Source organism: Podarcis raffonei, chromosome Z (genome assembly GCF_027172205.1).
Source record: "Podarcis raffonei isolate rPodRaf1 chromosome Z, rPodRaf1.pri, whole genome shotgun sequence".
NCBI classification, from domain to species: Eukaryota; Metazoa; Chordata; class Lepidosauria; order Squamata; family Lacertidae; genus Podarcis; species Podarcis raffonei.
In genome coordinates, this window is record NC_070621.1 from 28562889 (window position 1) to 28587826 (window position 24938).

General features: G+C 42.1%; 1 protein-coding gene across 3 annotated transcripts in view; it reads right to left on the bottom strand.

Annotated features, from left to right (window-relative positions):
• Positions 1-5363: 5363 nt before the first annotated feature.
• The window catches only part of FNDC3A (fibronectin type III domain containing 3A), a 53382-nt gene continuing 33807 nt past the window's right edge, over positions 5364-24938 (bottom strand). For all 3 annotated transcript variants that reach the window (XM_053374756.1, XM_053374755.1, XM_053374757.1), the window contains 15 exons: positions 23262-23383; positions 22998-23172; positions 22195-22281; positions 21126-21264; positions 20484-20552; positions 19932-20050; positions 19223-19328; positions 18151-18326; positions 16135-16248; positions 14791-14940; positions 13058-13338; positions 11471-11683; positions 10491-10657; positions 9521-9642; positions 5364-8176 (listed from right to left, as the gene is read on the bottom strand). In XM_053374756.1, the coding sequence (XP_053230731.1) occupies positions 7856-8176; positions 9521-9642; positions 10491-10657; positions 11471-11683; positions 13058-13338; positions 14791-14940; positions 16135-16248; positions 18151-18326; positions 19223-19328; positions 19932-20050; positions 20484-20552; positions 21126-21264; positions 22195-22281; positions 22998-23172; positions 23262-23383 (2361 nt within the window). In that variant the 3' untranslated portion in view covers positions 5364-7855. The remainder of the gene's footprint in view (positions 8177-9520; positions 9643-10490; positions 10658-11470; positions 11684-13057; positions 13339-14790; positions 14941-16134; positions 16249-18150; positions 18327-19222; positions 19329-19931; positions 20051-20483; positions 20553-21125; positions 21265-22194; positions 22282-22997; positions 23173-23261; positions 23384-24938) is intronic.

Below are 24938 nucleotides of genomic sequence, written 5' to 3' on the forward strand. Positions count from 1 at the left end.
ACTTCACACAAAATAATTACGTCCTGGGGTAGTACAGCATCTCGCATTATCAGGAAGATTATGGATGACAGCTGGGCTGGTTGATGATAGCGGGGGAAAAACAAGTTTTGCTAGCTGGAGAGATTATAACTATGCTTCCTAGTAGCGTAGATGGTTAAAATAATAATCACCACCATCAAATGTAGACTATATGTTTAGCAATCAGAGTTGAAATTCAGATGATCTGGAAATCTACATATGGAAAAATGCATATGGAACCTGATCATTTAATTTCATTAGTTCTTTCTTTCTAATTCTGAATGCTGATCCCAAAAGAATCTTTTTATGAACAAGGGGTTAATAATTGATGGAAAATTTGTGGTTTTTGTTTTATTTTGTGCCTCGCTGGAATAATAGAAGAAGTTGTCAGTGACAATGGATGGAATGTTATGTACCATCTCATATGTGGATTTATTAGCGATGCTTAAAAAATTGCTAACAGGCTGATGTTATGTATCCATTATATGTATTGTACACATCCATATGTATGTATTTTAGCTGCTGTGCTGCCGGCAGCAGTTTCTGGTGTAAAAACTGAAGAGGAACACATTGTACTCTTCCTAACTTGCATAATAATCGCTTGTAGCTGTGCTTCTTGGCTCCTAAACTCTAAAAAAAACCTACCTATAATATTGGCCGAGACCATATAACACCGGTCTTGAAAGACCTACATTGGCTTCCAGTACGTTTCCGAGCACAATTCAAAGTGTTGGTGCTGACCTTTAAAGCCCTAAATGGCCTCGGTCCAGTATATCTGAAGGAGCGTCTCCTCCCCCATCGTTCTGCCCGTACACTGAGGTCCAGCTCTGAGGGCCTTCTGGTGGTTCCCTCACTGCGAGAGGCCAAGTTACAGGGAACCAGGCAGAGGGCCTTCTCGGTAGTGGCGCTCGCCCTGTGGAACGCCCTCCCATCAGATGTCAAAGCGATAAACATCTACCTGACATTCAGAAGACATCTGAAGGCAGCCCTGTTCAGGGAAGTTTTTAATATGTGACATTTTAGTGTATCTTTCATCTTTGTTGGAAGCCGCTCAGAGTAGCTGGGGAAACCCAGCCAGATGGGCGGGGTACAAATAATAAATTATTATTATTATTATTATTATTATTATTATTATTATTATTTAATTAATTTTTTTGTTTCACCCTTCTTTCAAGGAGCTCAGCATAGATCTTCTCCCCCCTCCCTGCCCCCTGCCCCATGTGAGGTTAGCATAGGTTGAAGGGCAGCATCTAGCTTACATTTCTATTTGTTTATATTCTAACCATTAGGCCACATTGCCTCTCAATATATAGATAGTGCTTGTGGGATGCAAGTAGGCACCCAGGCAGATAGTGCTTGGTCCTGATGCATTTTTGTCCTACCTTGCTCAAATGCATCTCTGTTTCTTTGTTGTAGGTTGCTTTGAGCATGATTTGTGTGTGTGTGTGTGTGTGTGTGTGTGTGTGGAAAAGTGTCATACAAATAAAGTGAATGAATGAAGGTGGCATACATGCTACTCTCCTGCTATTGTACCCTCACAGAGGTAGATTAAACTGAGCTATAGTAACTGGTTCAAAGGCACCCAGGGATCTTCATGACAGTGGTGACTTGAACCTGGGTCTCCCAAGTCCTAACATACACCCTAAAAAGCATGCCACTCTGGCCCTTTGACTGCCCCACAGAACTAGAGCAGCAGGAACCAGAAAAGGACATGATAACCCAGAGATCGAGCCTGAATGATCTCTACATCAAGGGTGGATCCAGGATAGAATCTGGTGGGAAGCCAATATAAGCTGGCACATCAGGAATAAAGCCAAGTTAGAACCTAGTGAGTTATGAGAATAGCCTGCTAGAAGTTGGAAAGCACTGTATGGAACTCTGGTATAAGCAAGACATGGATGCAACAGCACTCTCCTCTTGTGCAGTTTTTAGCAACTGGTATTCAGAAGCATAGGGACGCGGGTGGCGCTGTGGGTTAAACCACAGAGCCTAGGACTTGCCGATCAGAAGGTCGGTGGTTTGAATCCCCGCAATGGGGTGAGCTCCCATTGTTCAGTCCCTGCTCCTGCCAACCTAGCAGTTCGAAAGCACGTCAAAGTGCAAGTAGATAAACAGGTACCGCTCCGGCGGGAAGGTAAACGGTGTTTCCGTGCGCTGCTCTGGTTCGCCAGAAGCGGCTTAGTCATGCTGGCCACATGACCCAGAAGCTGTACGCCGGCTCCCTCGGGCAATAAAGCGAGATGAGCGCCGCAACCCCAGAGTTGGTCACGACTGGACCTAATGGTCAGGGGTACCTTTACCTTTACCTTTATTCAGAAGCATGCTGCCTCCGACCGTAGAGAGAGAATATAGCTCTCAGGGTTAGTAGTCCTTGACAGCCTTATCTTTCATGAATCTGTTCAATCTTCTTTTAAAGCCACCACTCCTTCTTGTGCGTGAAATTCCATAATTTAACTGTATACCACAACTAGGCTCTTGCAACCCTGAATCCTCCAACATGCAGCTTTTTTGGGGTGGGGTGGGGTGGGGATAATGTCCATGAGTTCTAGTATTACAAGGGAGGAAAACTTTTCTCTGTCCACTTTCTCCACACCATGTATAATTGTATACACGCCTCTGGGTGGTCACTGTTTATGCTTGGGATGGCCTCATGGATGCTTTAGTTGAGATTCCTGCATTGGGCTGGATGACTCTCAAGGTCCCTTCCAGCTCTATGGTTCCATGATTGTCTCCTCTTACTCTTCTCTCTAAACTAAAACGGCCCAAATGCTGTAATCTTTTGACACTGCCTTTTCAGACCATAATAATTATAGCTTGATAGAACTATTTTTGCTGGGCAGACCATTAAAATATATTCAGAGGCAAGGGCTTCTTCCACCTGCCTTGCCCAACCAGTAGCACAGACGGCAGTCACTATTTTGCAGTAGGCTGCTAAACTGTTGCCCTTCCCACTTGCATTACCTTCAGCAATGTTGCCTGAATTATGGAAACTTGCCATCCCTAAAACCACCACTTCGCATTAGGCCGCCTACCTTTCAGCACTCTCAGCCTTGTCCACAAGCTGTTGTGTTTGTGTGTGCTTCTTTTTTAAATTAATACCTGCTCTGAACTGATACCTGCTCTGAACTGATACCTGCTCTTCAGATGACTTAAAATATAAAAAATAAAAGTGTTTTTTTAAATAAATAAGCCAATAGCATGTTGAAGCAACATAGCCATCTAAAAGCAGGTTTAAGACCACAGATCTAGAAAGGCACAAGAAAGAGTCATTTCATTTAAACTTAGGTGTCAGCTGGAAGAAACTGAAGCGGTTGTGTGCCTAGCCAGAGAATGCCTTCGTTGACAGCAATGGGGTTCTGAAGCACCTCTTAAGGTACAGGGAGGCACAAACGAAAGTAGTCATTCAGGTACTCAGTGCCATTAAATGATTTTAACAATGAAACCTTATGCATCAGAGTAAAGCCCGTTGAGTTCAATGGGGCTTATTCCTTAGTGTGTTTAAAATTTCAGCATTAACAGGTCCCTCTGAACCATGGGTAGGCAAACTAAGGCCTGGGGACTGGATCCAGCCCAATCGCCTTCTAAATCCGGCCCGTGGACGGTCCAGGAATCCTTGTGTTTTTACATGAGTAGAATGTGTCCTTTAATTTAAAATGCATCTCTGGGCTATTTGTGGGGCCTGCCTGGTGTTTTTACATGAGTAGAAGGTGTGCTTTTATTTAAAATGCATCTCTGGGTTATTTGTGGGGCATAGGAATTCGTTAATTTTTCTTTTCAAAATATAGTCCGCCCCCCCACAAGGTCTGAGGGACAGTGGACTGGACCCCTGTTGAAAAAGTTTGCTGACCCCTGCTGTGCCCAGAAACAGACTAAAAGGGTGTAAAACAGCTGCAACATGTTTAAGGTAGCAATCTAGCCATTGTATTTTTGAATTAGATGCAGTTTCTGAACTGCTTTCAAGGCAGTCCCACACTTAAATTACAGTAATCCAGTTAGGATGGTTCTAGGGCAAGCCTTTGTCTGTGCAGAATGAGTTGCAGCTAGTGAAAAGGTGCTGTACATTTACAGAGGCTACCTAAGCCATCAAGCCATCAAAGACAAAGCTGAATCTAACAGTACCCTCCTTGTTCTCCTAGTTGTTGGTTTTTTGTTTTTTTGAGGGGGTGCAGGGTTGCACTCCACCTAAAAAAGTTGAACTGTCACCCAGGAATTCGTATGGCTGCAGTGCCTGTTGCAGGTGAGAAGCTGAAATAAATTGCCAGAAAATGCCCTGAGCATGAGGAATCTGGAAGAAATTCCAGAGCATGGCCCAAGAAGGGTACATGGCAAAAAGTGTAGAACCTTGAAATTTCTACTTTTAAAATTGAGGTTTCTATTCCTTATAGGATACAAGCTTAGAAATTTATCCATGTCTTCTTGCTACTTTTTTCCATTTAAATTATTGGAATTAGGCAGAATTGGGGAAGGGCAGTAGCTCAGTGGTAGAGCATATCCTATCTTGCATGCAGAAGGTTCTACCAACTCCCAATAGGGCAAGGAAAGAACCTTCTGTCACACCATGGAGGAACCTCATCAATCAATGTGGACAGGTAAAAAGGTATGTCCACTGGATGGTTATGTCCAGTCAAAGGCGACTCTGGGGTTGTGGCGCTCATCTCGCTTTCAGGCCGAGGGAACAGGCATTTGTCCACAGACAGCTGTGTTATATGGCCAGCATGACTAAACCTCTTCTGGTGCAACAGAACACCGTGACGGAAACCAGAATGCACAGAAACCCCATTTACTTCCCCGCTGCAGCGGTACCTATATATCATTTTGCACTAGTATGCTTTTGAACTGTTAGGTTGGCAGGGGCCAAGACAAAGCAATGGGAACTCACCCCGTCGTGAGGATTCGAACCGCTGAATTTCTGATTGGCAAGCCCAAGAGGCTCAGTGGTTTAGAGCGCCACCCGCCAATGTGGACAATACTAAGCTGTGGACAATACTAGAGCAGGTGGCGCTCTAAACCATTGACCAATGGACCATTGGTGTGAGGAAGTTTCTATGTTCGAGAGAGATGCATTATGCATGTTAAATTTTCTGCCTTTTTCAATTTAAAAAAACATGATACAAAACATCCCTTTGAAATTGGCCATAACATGAAAATAAAGTTAGAACCAAGAATGAGAAAGTCTGGCCAAAGTGTGACTGGACATGGAACTTTACCTGTAGTGGTTAGGGCTTCAACAGTTCTTTTTATATGCCCCTTGAGGTCTGTCTCTTGCAACTATATATAAACAAGGGTCTGTGGCCCCTCCCTTCTTCACGCATCACCATACACAACACATAATTCCACAAACCCAATGGGAAAAAAATTGTATCTTTATTGGCCATATTAAATATATTATCTATTTGATAGTTACAATTTAGTAATACGATGCCTGGCAGGTTTAACATAAGTATGAAATACAGCAAAAAAAAAATAAAAATAAAAATACAAGAGAAAAGGGGATCTAATACATTAATGCCACTAGAGTACATCAGCCTGGAATGTATAGTCGTAAATATAAAATTCTACCATTATGTTCTCCAGTAAATCATCTGGACATATAAACATTTGGTGGCAAATACAAATACAAATTAAACTTTTAACTTTCCAGGAAGTCATAATTTTGGTTAGTATTTATTCAAAAAAACCTAATTTTTTTTAAAAAAATTGTATCTGACATACTATTGCCAATTAAATAAGACTCTGTATTCCCTCCCAATCATTTTTGTCAGAGAGTTCAGCAAAAACACACCCTTTGGCAACAGAAATCTGCTGACAATCTATTGTTTTATATAAAAAGTGAAGTATGAAAGAAAATCAGGTTGTAAACGTTCCTGTGAACTAAAAGACACTAACATTTGTATAAAACTCTTTCGAACATTGAAGAGAGGCTTCCATTACAATATATGATAAACTTAAAAGTTCTTCTACAAGTAGCACAATACATTCAAACATAGTTTCCAGAATTTTTTTAAAAAATCAAAATAAATAGATCACAAAAAGGAGAGTACATTTTTTTTTGAAAAAGATTAATTTCAGATTGCACCATATATCTACTTTTAAGATAGTTAAGTGATATGTGTGTCTGTGTGTGTCCACCCAGGTGTGAAATGCATACGCAATGCCACAAATCTTAAGTTACCATTATGAACTAACAGCCAGTTGAGAAACACTTTTATGATGTTCTGTTGTCTGAAACAGAGGCATCTCAAGCTAAACTGACTTACACATTACATCCACTGTCCCACGTACAAGTGCAAATGCTCTGATGTTTCATAAAGTATAACTGTTAGGTTTCTCTTATTAGTTAAACGGAACAAACTTATTAGTTTGAACTTGGATTTATTTGTCCAAAATGAAATAGGTTGATTCCAGCTTTCGAAGGAGCGTGAACGTAAAGACAACATTTAATTACTTATACTTCACAGGTACCTGCTGCAGAGGCTTGACAAAGAACAGTCTTATGTAGTGCATGATATTCACCCCCCTGTCCCCCCAAAACAAAACAACAACAACACTATTCCACCCAAAGCCAGACCTGCCACTGAAGATTTCATCACATAACTGAAAAGACTTTGGAACCACAAAAACAATGGAATATGAAACTGCTACCAAGGAGACAGCAATTCCCTTTAAAAAATTTAAAACTTTTTTAAAAGCAAGGTTCATTTTCACATGTGACTTGATCAGTTGGATTACATTGGAGAGAATCCCAAGAACTTAAAAAAGTGAAAAGAACCGACCACAGTTTGAATCTTTTTTTAAAAAATTTATGTTAAGAATAGTACAAAAAGCATTTGCTCAGTTTGAGCCAAATAGTGGAACATTTATCATAAATGCACTTTTTGTTCTCATTAAAGACAAAAAAATTCTGTGCTTTTCCTCTGAAAAAAAACACGCCGCAGTGGTGTTCAATCAGAAGCACAGGGCGTTACTGTTCTCTCAGAGAGTGAACTCTGGTTGGGCCTACAAGTTGCTTACCAACGAGAGAGAAAGCATTTCATTCAGAAATGTTACAGTATAGAAGGGGGAGTATTTTGCCACGTTACATACCAATGCAAATCCTTCTGTACTTAGGTGAATCTTGGTGCCTTGAGGTGCTTTTGATAAAAAAAACCTCCTAAGAATGCAGACACCTTCTATGACCCTTGGCTCTTGAAGTGATAAATCTAACTATTAAAATCCCAAAGATTAAAATGATCAGAAAAATAAAAGTATCACTAAAGTAGAAGTTGCTAAGATTTTGGTTTCGTTTCAGTCTACAGTATATATCTGTTGTGGTATGCTCTAGCAATGTTCTTTAATACAGTACTGTTCTAAGCCGAACCATCTTTGCTGCTGTATATCTCCCATGTGCAGAGACTTGGGCTGAAGAGGCTGAGCTCCCCCCACCACACCAATCCTTTCTTGGCTTTGAATAAAAATCTTACTGTGAGAATTTTCCAGCTCTCTGAGAATCACAAGTGCATATTAAGGCAGCTTGCTTGCTTTATTTATTTATTTTGCTGTTTTCAACAGCTAACCCTGATTAGAAGATGCATAACTATGTGGTAATAGGGATTTTCTTCTGCTCATTTCTTCTTACCCCACCACCCCTGGGAAGGAAGAGTTTGTGGTGGAGGGGGTGGGAGGGGGAGAAGTTCTATCTACCCAGCCTCGCTGTTAAAAGTCCAGCAGCAAAAATGGAAACATGGGTCTTATACAATCATTCCCAGTTAGCATTTTAGTTGGAATTTACATAAATACCCAAGGCATAAAACTTCTGTATGAAAAATAACAAGCCGAGTATTGAAGTCGATCCGCAAGCTCACTCGCTTACGATCACAAAGTACTGAATGAGAACAGCAAATAAAATGGCAACTATTGCAAAGATGACGAGAAGCAGGAAGGCAAACTGTTCATCGCTGAGCGCCTTCTTGCGTTTCGTGAGGTCGGGGCCGGCATCTGTGTTTGGTGCTGCTGACGCCTGTTTCTGAGATGAGAACACTGCGTAAGGACTATATGGTCCAAAGAGTTCCTGGGATCCAGTGCCGTCATTATGCTGGCGTCCAGCACACACCCTGAACCGGTATTCACAGTTATTCTGAATGTTGGTAACACGGAATGAAGTCTCTGGTCCCTTGTATACCTAAGGAAGCAACAAATACATACGTATCAAATTTTAATCACATTCAAGTACGTTCTAAGTGCTACTGAATAGGAACGTATGAGGCTGTCAAATATAGACTGTCAGATCGCAAGCCCATCTAGGTCAGCAAGGATGGCCAGCAGCTCTCCAGTGTTTCAGACAGTGGTCTTTCTCAGTCCTACCTGGCGGTGCTGGAGATTAACATGGGACAAAGAGAAGGTTGTAGATCACTTGGCACTTCAGCCTAGAATAGCTGGGTCTGCCTGCTCCAACCTATTGCTTTTTATATGTTTTGGACTACAACTCCCATAAAAAACCATCTGGAAGGCAACAGCTTGGGGCAGGCTGGCCCAGTTCATTTCTCAACTGTACTCATCCACAAAGTACAATGTTTTGGAGTTTAAAATAATAAGAATTTGTTTGATAGGAACATGACAAATGTAGAATTTACAGTCACATTACTAGAGACATAAGTCTTTAGAAACAGGGGTGTCAACCTGAATAAAATATTGAGGGCGCAGGTAAGCCCCACCTCACAAAATCCATCGCAAGATGCAGCATGCACACATGGATGGTGGAGCAGGATGTGATTTTGCAGCTGCAAAGAAATGAGTATGGGGAGTTAGGGATAGACTGGTGCGGTTAGTAGCACTGATGCTACCATTTGGGAGTGCAGCCCAGCCACAGATTATCACCTCAGTGAGAACTAGGCCAGTGAATTGTGTCCAATAACGGACCTGGGTTAGTCATGTCCATTCACTATGGTGGGTGTACGCTGAGTAGAATCGAGCACTGGCTACAACCTAGAGTCTTGAAGCAGTGGTATGGAACCTGTGGCCTTTCAAGTATTGTTGCAACTCCTATCAGCCCTTGCCAATGTGGTCAAGTATCAGGTGTGACAGAGTTGCAGTCCTCAATAACTAGAGGGTCACTGGTCGCCTCTCCCCTGTTTGGCAGTTTCATTAATTCTGCTACCACAAATAACCACAATAATGTTATTTTCTTCATGAGTTGGATTCCCTGCTCAAGAGAATTGAGGACACGCATGAGAGTAATGCTCAGGACCACTACCTTCCATTCTGGAAAATTCTAATTCTTAAAATGAGACAGCAATGACAAAGGGATGGAGATATATATATATATATATATATATAAAAAACTAAGGGCACATGCTTCTTCCCTGCTTCAGGAAATACCCTACACAACACCAGTCTTCTGAACACACAGTATTTTGATCTAGCAGTTCAAAGAAATACATATAATAAAAATGACCTTTTGCCACAAGTTAAAAAAATTACCTAAGAATCAAGATTTCTCAAACAGAAGAGATATAACTGAGATTACCTGATCAACTTCCCTCCCACAGGCAAGTTGTAAAATGTAAACAATGGCATCACGTTTCATTGGCTGTAAAGTCTCCCATGTGACCTCACAGGCGTTATCTCCCACTTGTTGCACTTTGGGTGCTGAAAAGAGGAAATTCATAACTCAGATCTTAGAAATCCATTTAAAATGTTGTGCATATTCTCAGCTTGCAATGTAAAACAGCATATGCATACCTGTGGTCCTTTCCATTTAATTAGAAGTTTGGCCCCAGGGAGGAGGAGGAGGAGGAGGAGAAGAAGAAAAGGAGAAGAAGAAGAAGAAGAAGAAGAAGAAGAAGAAGAAGAAGAAGAAGAAGAAGAAGAAGGAGGAGGAGGAGGAGGAGGAGGAGGAAGCCCAAGGTGGCTTCTTGGCACTGAATTTTAAAACTCTTGCAAGACAGAACAAGTCCTCAACTGGTGGCAAAATGACCTTAATATGGGAGCCAGATAAGCCTTTATGGGAAGATGCAAACACTGGAGCACTACAACCAAAAAGGCCCTGTCTTTAGTAGCCACCTGTTGTCACACCTGCAACACACCTCATTTAGTGGGGGGGTTGTTTTAGTTTCTTGTTTTATATTTCTTGTCTGTAAGCCATGCCGGCAACCCAAACTAGAACAAAACTGGTGTGTGCATAGCACTTGTGCACATTTCTAAAGTGTAAGCAAAACACATTAAATGTGACACTTTAAGGCAGCCTAAGCTAAGGTCCATCTCACCAAGATGTTTCTCCCACCGATAAGGAAGGTACATGTAGAAGATTCTGGTTTCATCCCCAATGACTACAAATCATAGGTACACTACCTTTCTACATGGAGGCTTATTACATTCCGTGCCAGCACTGTGTTACCACTCTTTGAATGGAGGTATTGCCCTGAATTGCCTCTAACATTGGAATCCCCACTTCCGAGTTTCCCTTGCTTAAATAACATATGATAAAATGTCCTCACCTTTCAGAGCAGGTGGTGTAGATTTGGTTGTGGTGAACGCGTAAACTTTAGAAAATTCTCCATTACCAGCATCGTTGCATGCTTGGATTCTAAAGTAATATTTAGTGGATTCGCTAAGCCGCTGCACTTTGTACGTGTGACAAGGTCCACTGTAGATAGTAACGAATCTGCAGGGTTGGGGAAAAGATATGTATGTTATAGACTCTGAAGCACAGCTAATCATGCCTGTTTGCTTCTTTTCAAGATACACATTCTTCTTTTCAAGATGCACATTCTGATAAGTTGGTCTCTTCCACTCTTTATTTCTTTGATACCTGTAGCTATGTTAATCTCCAGAAGAGGAGAAACACTGTCAAGTGGCAAGTACTGAGCAACATTTGAGGGCATTTTTAAAAAAAGGCTTATCTATACTTCTACATGATCCAAGTGGCATGATGTTTTGGAGTGCTCCATCTACCAACAACTACTGGTCCAATGAAATTAAAAGCCAGGAAGGAGGCTTCTTTTTCATTCAGATCAGTTCTGGGACTATGTCTTCTATCCTCATCCACTCAGTACATATGCTCTTCTGCAGACGCCACTGGATAGCTATGTGCAACTGTAATGATCTATTACTGTTAATTTATATGCCAATATAGGCTTCGGGGCAGTTTACAAGTATAAAAAGCAATCTAAAAGCTGTACTGCCCAGTTTGTGAGATGGATTCTTAGGTTCTACCTAGAATAGTGTTGGTATGATGTGAGACCTACACACAAATGTTTTTGAATGTTAAGCCTATGAATAACCCCCCCAGTGGCAGACGCCATCAAGAGGGGTGGGGAGGTGATCTCTCGTTCTCCACTATGGGTAAGTAGGAGAGTGATCTGGGTATGCATGTCATCCAATCTGGCATCTTCTGAAACCTTGAAGAGCTCCTGAATATTAAAAACAAAACAAAAGCTCACTTGATCATGAGAACCAAGACACAGGCTGCTCTCACCTGCCAGCTTTAACTTCCATCTCGAGGTTGAAATGTGTTGTACTGGTGGCTACAGCTCTGCCAGGGCCGTCACCCCATTTTAGCTTAAGGCTCTGGTAACTAAAGACCGCGCATTCCATTTGTGGGGGTTGCGGAGGTAAAGGCTTTGTTTTTGCTTTAATGTGGGGGCTGAAGGGACCAGTTCCGAGATTGTTAAAGGCTTGGATTCGGATTCTAAGAGAGAATGAAGGGAAGAAAACTTGTCATTAAGATAAAATTATTGCTTAGTTGTTGTTGTTGTTGTTTTTAACCACAATTCACTGAAGGTGGGTTTTAAAAAACATTTTCAAAGCCACAGGACTACAATGATAAACAGAAAATAGTTTCCTGCCAACATCCACTTTGTAGCATCCATCTACTAGGGATGCTAGAAAGACAGAAGGACTCATGTACCTTAAGAACAGAAAAAAGAGAGAAGTTTTAACATGTACATTTACCCCAATCACAACTGTGCACTATGGAGTCATCTCTTCTACACGTCACGCTCAGTGATGTGCTTCAGATGTCACATTAAATCATAGTTAAAAATAACTGGTTTAATGCATGGGTGGGAAACCTCTACCCTCTGGAGCTAACTAGGCCCACCAGGCCTCCCCATTTGGTTTGGGAGAAGCCAAGGTGGCAAAGCCAGGCTCTGCTGCCCTACAATGGACATCACACACAATGGGGGTAGGTAAAAATCTGGCTCAGCCCTATACAAATATCTGTGCTTGCACAGTACTGTGCAAGGCAGTGTTTTGAAAAGGACTTCTGAAGACCACTGTGGGCAAAAAAGGTTACCGGATGTCATTGTGACAGCAGGTGACTGACCCACCTGTCAAATGCATCCCAATGGGGGAAGAAGATAATCTGGTTCACCACTCTTCTAGTGTCGGTCAATAAAGTAAAGTACATTATGCACAGCGTGATGTTATGCTTTGCATTTCGATTACTTCGTGTTACAAGGGAGGGGGCGCTCAAACATGGAGTTGCCCCTTTCAGCACCTGCTAGTCATGCTTAATTTCTGCCTGAAAGTGAAAGTGAGGCAAGCGAAACAGCCACAGGGTGCCTCCTGTATTTCAGCCCCTGTAACTGCAACTGATAAATGGGTATTAGATTTTCAACATTAAGGAAGCTTGAAACCTCCTTTTAAGGAGAAAGGTTAGGCCCAAGTGAAACAGGACATAGAAATCTGGGTATCTGTGAGCAATGAAAAACTTGACAGGTAGCCACAGGGACTTCAGATATAATCTGAGCTGTGTCTAGATAAGGAAGCCCTTTTGTCCTCTCAGGTTGCTTTCCCAACCAAAATATTGCTCCCTTCCACCTCAGCAGCTTTCTCGGCCACAGGAGAGCAAGGAAGTGGACAGAAAAGCAACCAGTAATTCTTATTGGGAAGATGGGCTGTTGAAAAAGTATTAAGCAGCACCACTGCATTGTTTAAACCCACAGCCCCTGCGTCATGATGAGGCTGTTTGTGTGCCCCCTGAATCTAATTTAGCTTGACTGTTGCATTAAGTGTGCGCCTGATGAAGCTATGTTAATCTGAAACTGAGCTGTCTAATCACCTGTATAAAGTGTCAGGTTGCAGGTTCTCCAGAACATGGCTTGTAACTTTGTTGACAGTTGAGACTTGTCTTTCCCCATACTCTATATTGTAGCCAAGGATCTCTGCCCCATGGCAATTGGGCTCCTCCCACTGAAGAGCAAGGCACTTTGAGAGAGGAAGGCGGGCTTCCATCTGGTCTTCTTTGAGCAAGTGCAATACTGTCACTGCAGCTGGCACGGAAGCCGGGGTTGTGACCATGCTAGTTTCCCCAAACAATCCAGCACCAGCTATATTCACGGCCTGAAGGAAGATGAAGGAAAGGTGTTAAAATAAGAGCAATAGCTAATTCAACAATTTAGTAGTTGACACAGAATTCTGCTCTGAAGTTGGAAATGTTATTATACAAAATAAGAAGAAGAAATGACCACTTGTGTTGGAGAGAGCTTCCCTATTTGGAAGAACTCTAGATCTTGCAAACAAGAGCTTGGTTACAAAGGTTGAAGCTTTTTTTAGCTTGGGGAAAAAAAGGTATGTGTTGGGAACATGCCAGAGACCGGGGGGGGGGGGGATTGAATGGTGCAGACAAAGTGGACTATTTTACTTCCCCTGTAACTGGGGCTGCCAACTTTTCTGAACCAGGTGGCACTTTTCGAATTTTGAGAGTGTGCTCTGGGTGCCAATCACAAAATAGCTGCTAGGGGAGGAGGAGGGGCATAAGAAAAATGGCTGCCATTGGGAGCATGGCCTAACACAAAATTAGAGAGGCAGTCGCTTCTGAAAACCTCATGCTTTAATGAAAGTTCAAAAAGTACATAATCATATGTGCACTAAACATGATGTGACGTAAATAAAAGAGAGAAAAAGAAAAAGAGAATCAGCACCTGCGCAGAAGGGAAAATAAAGGGGGGGGAGGGGAACCCCCCCAAATTATATACTTTACAGTGGTACCTCGGGTTAAGTACTTAATTTGTTCCGGAGGTCTGTTCTTAACCTGAAACTGTTCTTAACCTGAAGCACCACTTTAGCTAATGGGGCCTCCCACTGCTGCCGCACCACTGGAACACGATTTCTGTTCTCATCCTGAAGTAAAGTTCTTAACCTGAGGTACTATTTCTGGGTTAGCGGAGTCTGTAACCTGAAGCGTATGTAACCCGAGGTACCACTGTACTAAATTGTTATTGTACTTCACCAGATCTTAACCTATTACTATTGTGAGAATGGATTCCAAATATAATTGAATTTGTCCATGGCAAGACTGTGTTTATATGCAAGTTGTTCATATGTTGCGAGTTGTATTGAACTCACAGTTTATTTGTAAGTTTGATTTATACATCCTCTCATTCTGTAATTTTAGCTTCTTCTTCTTCTTCTTCTTCTTTTGTAAATACTCTCAACCATTTTTACCTGACCTTTATATTGTTTCCAATTTTCCAAAGATGCAACAGACAGCTTGATTTCAGGATGAGCAGTTGCATTTTTGCTGCATTTTTTGCGGCCAGACTAGTGGAAGAATCGAATTGTGCCTCATGGTGCAATATGACAGAATCACCTACTTCTAGCAGAGAGGGATGGATAAAGTGATAGCCATGGGCCATTGAGGATGCTCTGGGGTCAGAAGAGTCTTGAATAGTTTTTAAAAAAATCTTTCACACAACACAGCTCTGCAATTACTGAGCTAACTTCCTGTTTAAGATCTCATTAGAACAAATAGCTCTTGAGCAAAAAAAGGTGGATGCATCCAGATTTACTTACCTGAACTCTGCAATAATATGTAGTTGCAGGTGAAAGCCCTCTCACTTCATAGGTCAGAAGAGGGCCACTGTATATTATCTGCATGAATCCTTCTACTTGGCCCCATTCTAATTTGTATTCAGTAACATCTGCACCATTGCCTGCTGGAATCTGAAGGAAATAAAACCAAAAAGTGAAAATTCAAAAATTCTCATCGATTGCAAACATATTCCATGTATATTCCTGTAGCACAGGAGAAACTTATTGAAAATAAGACTGCTGGTTTCTAACCTAATCCTTCCATTAGGACACTCCGTTATTTAAATATATATACGCCACCTTTCTGCCTGATGACTGGACGATAGGGAAGGAAAAGCTGACGATAGGGAAGGAACATTAAGACACAACACTGTTTTTACATAATGATGGCTTCCATCCAGTTCTTGGTGCTGCTCTTAATCTTTGCCTTTTAATCAAAATCATGGCCTACATGCAGTTGCATGGAGCCTCCCCATAGCTTTTAGGGCTGCATTTAGAATGAGAAGCAATCAAAGGTGAAAGAGGATCCCCAGGGTTCTCTGTGCTATGCTCAGCCCCTGCTACAATAGTAGGAAGCCAAAGCTGATTGAGTTAGTTCAACCAACCAGTGGAAATGCAATTCTGCAAAGTCCCTTTGAAGGTGGCTACAAAGGGCAGGTGGCTACACCTGCTTTTCTCTAGACCAGGGTTCATGGACTGCTACAAAGAAAAGCACTCACAAGCAATGAACTGCATCAGACAGTCCAGATACGATACAGGAATGGGTTTGGCTAGCGCCAAATTAGAGGGGGGGAAATCAGTCATAGTGCTCTATGGATGGTATTCAATGAAGTTTTACACAGAGCACACCTGCTGAAATTAATGGACCTAACTTAGACATGTTTATTTCAATGAGTCTCCTCTAAGGAAAAAATAGTTTACAAATCTATTTGGTTTACAAAAATGGCAAAGCAATATATAGTTGAACGCCAACTATATAAAGAATTTAACAAAAGAAACAATTCCTACAAATTCCTTCTCTCTACCATCTTCTGCTTTCCGAGATGAAAATGCAAGCATGTAAACAAGTAAGGGCTGTTTTAGTTAGTAAAAGAGAGGCTACCAAACAGCATTATTCACAAAATCCTGCATTTTTGTGAAATGCGCAAGAATCTGAAGTGCCATACTGAAACAGTTAATGTGCCCTATTGGATTCATTGATTATGCACACAAAGGCTTTTTATTATTAACAATTGTAAATTGAGAGTTTTGCAATTCACGTTTATTTCAATGGGGCTTGAATAACAGCCATGGAGTAGATGAATTATATGTAAATAAACAACATACCTCCCATGTGGCTACTACGCAAGTAGCTGTCTTACAAGTTAGCACAGGGGCGCGACATGGTTCTGGGGGCCCTGGAGCTGTAGAAAGCTCTGCCTTTTCTGAGGAAGGACCAAGCTGTAGGGAAAGAGGACCCCAAGATTAGAAAAGACCAAAGAGATAGACCAATTCAATATTCTTACAGACTGCCAATGGTGTACAACTGTCAAACTGGGAATGTTCTTTCTCTGGCTACTGAACTGTTGAGTTTATTTCAGTAGCATCCCTTACAAAACTGGTCTTCTGACTATTAGCCCTCCAAACTTTGGATCTGAAGCAGAACCCTTAGTAGTTTACTTTTGACATGCTGGCTTTTATGTGATTTTATTTATTATAATTTAAGGCATTTCTAGACCACTTAATTGTAGAGTTGGAATTGGAATGGACCCTGAGGACCATCTAGTTCAACTTCCTGCAAAGCAGGAATATACAGCTGTCCCACACAGGGATCGAACCTGCAACCTTAAGTATTATTAGCAGTACAGTCTAACCAACTGAGCTATCCTGTTCTATTCTCATTTATAAGAGGTGGTTGACATATTAGCAATGTAGCACGGCTGCATCTTATACTGATCTGTTAAGTTTGCATGAAGGTACACATACATCTTCTAGTGCGATTCCATCAGGCATATAATTTGAATACAGTCGTACCTTGGTTGTTGAATGCCTTGGTACTCATCTGGTACTCCAGAACGCTGCAAACCCGGAAGTGAGTGTTCCAGTTTGCAAACGTTCTTTGGGAACATGAACGTCCAACACAACTTCCGATTGGCTACAGGAGCTTCCAATCGGAAGCTGCGCCTTGGTTAATGAATGTTTTGGAACTTCTGGAACGGATTCCGTTCGACTTCTGAGGTACCACTGTACATGTGAAGAGGCAGCCATTATAGAGCAGCGACACCTGAAAACCTACTGGTTTATGTTCTGCCCTTCAGGTTTACTCAAGGAAAGGGATTCAGGATTCCTACAGTAGTTACTGCCTGAGAGACTAGAGCTGCCCTTAGGCCAATTTGGCTCTTGGGAACCTCCAATCTGCTAGGGCGGGGGGGGGGGGAGCCTGCAAGTGATCAGTTGGAAAGGCTGAGTGAAAGACTGGAGAGGCAAGCCTCTAGAATCTTCCCTTCTCACAAGCTACTTTCCATCTAGTTCTCCATTTATTTCTCCTTCACTTTAAAAGGGAAAACCAAGAAAGTTCTCAGGTGCATTCAAGAATGGGAAAAGAGGCTTTAATATACTCAGGCTGAAATTATTTTAAAATCAGAGAATAAATAAAAATTTAGTAACTGACACAGACTGTCCTTCTAGATTGAAATAAATCTCTGCAGAAAACAAACAAACAAACAAACAAACAAACAAACAAACTGAAAAGGGTGCCAGTCCTTCAACCAGTGGCAATTGTTTCTGCTTTGAGATCAGAATGGTATATAGTCATTTGCCTGGATTAAAAATCACCACCAGAAGACCAGGCAGGTAAGAACATTTACAAACTCCATTCCCCAGGCATATCTTAGGCAGATGCAGATGTGTGGGGGCAACAAGACAAGCAACGCTTGCCAAGGCTGTTTGGGATCTCTCAGATTCCATTTCAAATTCAAAATGACCCAACTAGTGGCGGCAGCTGAAGTAAATTGGAAATGGAGGTCAGAACAAATAGAGGCATTGCCAGGGTACATCAGATAAAAGGGCAAGCTAAGCTCTTTATTAAGCCTGAAATATGGTGTGGGAGGATGACAGTAACATGTGCTGCCTAAATAGTTGTGGCCAGGTCATCATGCTTGCATGGGGAAAATATTTAAACACTGGCCAAAATTCAACCTTTCCAGACAAGTTTTCAAAACTATATGAAACTTAGATTTAAAGGCATGCAAAAATGATAACAATGCATACCCTGATCTGGATTTCCTGCTTCTACAACCTACCCACCCACAGATAAATTCTATAAGAAATTTGTTGTTATGAAAAAAGAATTTGATGAGATACCCCAGCTTTGTTGGCTGCTTGTGTCCAGAAACAGTATGTCCTCCCAGGAATGAGACCATTCACTGTGCATTCTGGCATCTCGCCCCGGTATATTTGCCTCCGTTCATCTCTGTCACCTTCTGCTATTTCCAGAATGTACTCTGTTATCTCTGAACCCCCATCCATGGCAGGGGGATCTGTAAAATAGGAATACAAGTCATGTTTTTGGATAAAATGTAACCTCAACTGTGAGTGGATGTTAGTTACTTTTATTGCCTTATGATTGCCGCTGCCACCACCTTTAACAATGCTTGTCAGGGAAAGTTGGTGAGGCTGCTGGAAAGAAGTCTTCTCTTAGGACAAAGGTCCAGAGAGCCCAGCACCACCCAGGCTGAGCTCAGCCCAGCCCACTTTGTATGGTTTTGTGCACAAGATATTTATGGTGTGATACTGGTTTTTTTAAAATAAAAATACATATTTGATGTTTAGAATGCAATTTTTATTTTATTGGCTCCTCTCAGCCTTGTGAGCCCCTTGGGCAGGGCCAGTGCCAACTTCAGGGGGCCCTTGGCATGGTGCTGTTAACCCCTCCCAATCCAAATTATGGCTGTTAAATATACTTTTCCTCTGTTACGACTGTGACAGCAACACTGCTCACTGCCCTCTCTGCAGGACCCCGAGGCAGCATTTTAGTGATGAGCAGGCAATGGCAGTGCAACTTTTAAATGGGAGCCAAACTACCTGCAGAAGCTGTTCACCACCTTCATCTACCCAAAGTACAATGCCTTGACCTACGATTTTAAATCTATTGAGTTTGTAGAGCTATAGGCTGGGTTATTGGATTTGGGGGATCAGGCTGGTGATGGGCTTCTGGCCACGTTTGAGCTGGTTGGCCTCTGGCTCTGCATTCTAAACAATTAATATTTAGAAAAACTAGTATATGTCTCTCTGAGCCCCTGGGGTAGAGGAAGGTATCTAATAATAATAATAATAATAATAATAATAATAATAATAATAATAATATCATCTATGCCTTTTTTGCTGATCCAACTTGCAAGTGAATGCCCCCCCCCCATTTCCTGCCAGATCTTACCCCAAATAAGACTGAGTTCCTTGGTCTTGGGTCTTGCAGCCAGATATGGAGAATTACATGGCCCAGGAGGAACAGCCGGTGTCTGAACAATGAGTATATCAGAGGCCTAGAAATGAAGACACATATTGGCTTACAGGTGTCGAAATACAAAGCATCCGTTTCACATGCACTTCCAACATGTTCTTTCAAGCAGGGCTCTCTCTCTCTGTGTGTGTGTTAACTCTGCCTTCAGAACATGACAAGTCTGCGCCAAGCTAAACCCAAGTCCTGCACCTTCATTAAACCTCCATTTTTGTTGTTATTGTGATGTATTCTGCATGTGGAAGGACAGTAAAATAGGGCGGGTCCTATATTCCAGTAGGTAGCAATCCTTCTTAACTGTGACAATTTCAACCATGGACCCAGGGGCACAGTCTTGAAGGCAGATGATGCAACAAAGCTGCTGACACCCAGCAGGTCTGACCCACGTGAACGTCACCTTGAGTTCCTTTGTGTGCAATAAGTAAGATAAGACACTGCTCATCTACTTTTAAAGTCCATATTTTGCAGCCCTGCGAGGCCATAAACCTGCTTTTTTATATTTAATTAAAATGACTAGAATTCTATGGATAATAAAAAATTTTGCAGCTTTCAGTGCACTTGCTGTGTATGGTGAAATACACACATCCCCCTCCCCCCATGTGTTTTTTAAAGGGACTTCCTTGCTCACCTGGCTTTGGCCACCTCTACCAATGCAGAAGACCCTTAGTCTGTATGACGTACCAGGGCTGAGCTGAGTGCATACATGTTCTCTCATGGAACCACTACATGCTACTTCCCATTTACTCCCTAAGAGAAAAATGAAATATCAATCAACAGTCTGGGGGTGGGGAGAAAGAGGGAAATGGACTTTTGCAACATTACAAATAGCAGTGTGGCAACTGGAACACCAAGAGGACCAAGGAGAGGACATGGATAGGGCTGTCCTCAGTGAGTCCCTGGGAGCAGATTTTCATTCCAGGCAAAGGAAAGTCCTTCCACAGATGACAAATATTTGCTGCTTTCAGGCTTGTGCTTGGCAGCACACGATGGTTATAAATGGTTAAGAAGTCACTCGAGGATCCAATCTTGGCTAAAAAGTGAGTGCAGATATATCAAAACAAAATTACTATCTCTTAAGTTTTAAGTTAGACAAATCCAGGAGTGATCCCTGTCACGTACAGAAGTGAAACACAGACATGATCATAACTAAGCAAATCATTTAACATCTTCGGTCACTTACCAACTGATGCTTCTGAAATTTCTAGAATATACACGGAGATGTCTGACCCTCCATTATCCTTTGGTGGATCTATAGAAAAGGCAGAATTTAGAAATGAAAAGAAACTCATGGTTTAAAATAAACACAACTAGTTCCATCACAAATGGAATTTTGGTCAAAATAAAGACCTGTGCTCAGAAAAAGGAGTCAGAGCTGAAAAATGACCCACTGTTTGTTTGATCCCGAGCCCTCCACCAGGTAACTATAGAGCCTTTCCAAGTTAAAATATCTGTACTGTTTTGAAAATTTGGCATTGAGTAACAAATGGCCATGCACCACATGAGGTGCAGTGCATGCAGGACCTACGTCCCCCCCCCTTCTTTCCATGTGGGAAGCAAAGAAAAAATTAATTATGAGCAATACTGCACATCTATACATGCATGCTAAACAGGCAGTGATCCAGGCAATTGCAAAATGCATCAGCCCAGACTAATGAGCCTCTTGCTCATTACTTCTGTGCAGTTAATTACATGCTCATACAGAATCAGCAAAGGCAGAGAGTTGAAGTGTAGCCTGTGTCTTTTCTTTTTATGCAACGGTGCAGATGGAGTGGGTGGTAGGGGAAGAGAGAGACCTGACTGCATAAAGTTAAAGTTCACTTACCCCAGGTAACTTTCACATTATGTGAATGGATCCTTCCCTTTACAGCTGGTTTACTTGGAGGTCCAGGTTTGTCGGGGATTGTGCTGAATTCTACTACCTCACTGGGGGCACTTTTACCTTCACTGTTGTGAGCAAACACCTGTCACATCACAAACAGAACAAACATCAGCTTGAAAACCAACAAGCTTGCATTCAAATGCCTCTATAAAAAGATCACCAAGAGAGCCCTGTTGGAGCAGAGCAGAGGATCCATCTTGTCTAGCATCCTGCTTCTCAGAATGGGCTGCCACATGCCTCTGGGAAGCCTGCAAACAGAAAATCATGGCAAAGGCTGCTGCTCCCCAGCACTTTCAGTCACCTAGAAGCCTACTCTCTTTTAAAAAGGAAGACAATAACATTACTATTTGAGGAAAGGGATTTGTGAATGGTCCTGATAGTTATGTGGGTGGGCAGAAGGATGAGACACAAAAGATGACTTGGTAGAAAACTGAAGTGTTCAAAGGGAAGCTTGGCAAACAGGCCTGGGGGTTCTCACCATTTTCTGCCCCCACCCTCCCAAAAAAGCTAGGAGATGTTATCCAGCGTAGCGCTGGGTTAAAATCACTTAGTGATATGCTTGTTGCGCTGTTGTTGCACAAGGGAAAACACTAATACAGCACCAAATAATGTTGCACAACAAGTTTCTGCTGGCACTATGCTGTGTTGGGATTCCTTTGCTGCGCAACCTTTAAACTCTGCCATCTGCTAGTGCTCTTGTGGGGCTCTTGCGCTAGCAAACAGAAAACATTAGATAGGCGGTTGGATCTCCTATGAAGTGAAGAATCTGCCAGCACAGAGGAAGGTATTTCAAGGTTTTAAGAGCATTTCAAGTTATCTTGGTATTTTTTCTTATAACTAAATGAAGTCAGTTATCTGGACTACACTGAAGGGTTCCTTCCAAAAACCCCAAGAGATGCTGCATTTTCTCATAGCGAATGTTTGGCTTTCCTGGTATCTGCATATAAATATGCATGTAAATATAACAAATATGATTAAGTACTACTTAATAATGCTTGAATTCGGTACATACTCTGAATTTATAAGAAGTGCTCCTTGTAAGGTCTTCTAAAGTGCAAGAAAGTTCATCTCCGTTGTACCCTGCTTGGAAACCATAATTCTGGGGTGGGGAGAAGATGAAGAAAGGGGACATTTGTATGTGCACATGCAGTAACCACATTTTTCTTACACTGAGGAAGAGGATGTTAAACATTCCTGAAGGCAATAAAACTGTAACAGAGAATATCCAGTGAATGAATTATATTTGCATAAAGTCAACTATGACAATTATGGTTTTTGATGTCAGCAGCTCCAATCCTTGTACCCAGGGTATATAGATGCATTAGCCCCACAGATAGAGTTATATGCTATCATAACAGAACCTCCCCCCACAAAGTAAGTGATATCTAAGTAATCATCTCAAATAAAGAAGCAGATCAGGTTAGCCCCATTTCATATCAGTCTATGTCCCACTCTGAGCCATTGACTATGCTTGCTTGCTGGCACCGATAGGAGTTGTAGCTCGGCAACTACAACCCACATAGGCTGCACAAGATCACAGTGACTACAAAGTCTATGACAGCCTTTAGGTGTGCTTCAGTATTAGATGTTTACCTACTCATTGGACTTTGCCCCTACCTTCTATAGGTTGGACCCCTGAGCATCAACAACTCAGCATTAAATTAGTCCTGGAAGATTCAGGGATAGTCTACTACCAACTCCACTGGGATGTCTGAACGAGAGAGCATGTAATTATTTGCTAGGCAACATTCTAATCTGCAGCAGAGGGAAGCTGCTCCTTTCTATTCTCCCCGCTTCCAAGCACCAGAAGCTTACCGAACCATCTTCTTCCATTTCTAAAACATAGGTCAGAGAGTCATCTGTGGATACTCCAGCCGGGGGACTCCATTCAAGTGATAACCAAGTTACCCCTGCTTCTTTTAGCTTAGGAGGCAGAGGTGGTGGGGGGACAATTCCAAGTGTGTAACATACCAATGTTTCGCTGAACTCACTGTGGGGAGGAGTCAAAAGATTAGCAAGAACTTGCGTTGTTAAGAATGGAATGGAAACTCTGCAAAAAATTGCACAACCCGTTATTACCTTATCCCGATGTCATTTCTGGCTGCCAACCTGAATCTAAATTTTGTGGAGGGGGTCAGCTTGGTAATTTTGTGCTGCTTCAGGTGACCGTAGTAGCATTCCTTGTATGCGTTGTTCTTCCCCTTTTCAGAGAAACAAAAATGAAATCAGATAGCCCATTAAGGCAAGGGCTAACTAGCTCTATGAGAACTCTTGGCTATACATGACAAAAAAAAATTCTCCTTCATTTACAAAACTAAATCCTTTAACATAGAAAAGGTGCATCAAGGGAACAGATTGGCTAAAACTGCCCCAAGGGAATGGTTTGGAGCAAATGTGTTGTTGTTTTGTACAGGAACATTCCATCATGTTACATGAGTACGTAAGGGCAGCCCTGCTAATGGCCCAACGAATAAATGGTCCACCTGGTCCATTCTCCTGTTTCCCACAATAACTACCCCAATGGTTATAGGAAGCAAAAAAAAAAAAAAAAAAAGCAGGGTATGTGTCAGGGAACTGCCATTGCAGCCAGGAGTGGAGGAAGGGCTCCCAAGCGATGCCGGAGAAGGGCCCAGCAGGGAAAGAGGGGACTCAGCGGCCGGGGAAGGAAATCAGCGTTACACCAGGGAGAAAGGCGGGCAGAGGCGGGCTTCGGAGAGATGGCTCCAGGACTCTTCGCCAGAGACCAGCGGGGAGAGCACGGGTCCTCCACTGCCCACACCCACCCTGCGCAGAAGACTTCTGCGCAGGGAGGCTAGGCGGAGACTATCCGTCAAGGAACTTTTATGTTGGAAGAAGTTCAGGAAACGCCCACTGACGGATTCTGCCAGTGACTGAGACAGACGCGGAATCAGGACTGTCCAGCCAGGGAAAGGTTTATCCAGGCAACCTCGCCGAGAGTGGCGGCAACTTACGCACGAGCAACCCCCAATTCCCATTACAGCATGGAAGCAATGGTTAGAATGGCTGCCTGTGACATACTGAAATTAATCCAATAATGCAGAAGGATTTGGATGATTTTTTTAAACCTGTTGCTATTATAGTGTTCTATATCGATATGGTTTCAAATAATACAAGCCACTGTGGGAAGATGCTATGTTTAGAACAGCAGCTATTACATTTATTAACAGATAGCTTTTCGTTTGCTGTTGTTTCTCTGTTACTAGTATGCAGTGGCATGGCTGATGCCTACAAACCAAAATTGTGAAAATTGTTTAAACACTTAATTGAGCTCTTTGCTCTTGGCCTCTGGGAAGAAAAATGTTGAGATGCCTGACTAAAGGAACCAAGGTTCTATGATCCTATAACAACTGCTAATGTTTATAATTTTGCTTTGTAGGCATACTTGAATTCTGATTCTAATTTTCAGGGTTGTTGTTTTTTTGTGTGTTTTTTGTGAAATTCAGAAAACCTGTTGCCTGGGCCACATTCACATGCACTTCAAAAGTATCATGGGATTTACTTTTCTGGGGCATTAACCATATGACAACAGGTAGAACGGCATGAGTAGGGATCAAATAAATCTTTTCTATCTGACTAGGGTGCCTGCTAGCCTTTGCCAGATTTCTGCAGGTTTACAATGATTCTGAAGTGCTTGGTTATTCTATTGATTCTTAACGTGGCACTTTCCAAGGAACCAGGGGCAACACAATCCTTAATTTGTTCATAAAAAAATCTGAAGCAGTTAATACATGGGTA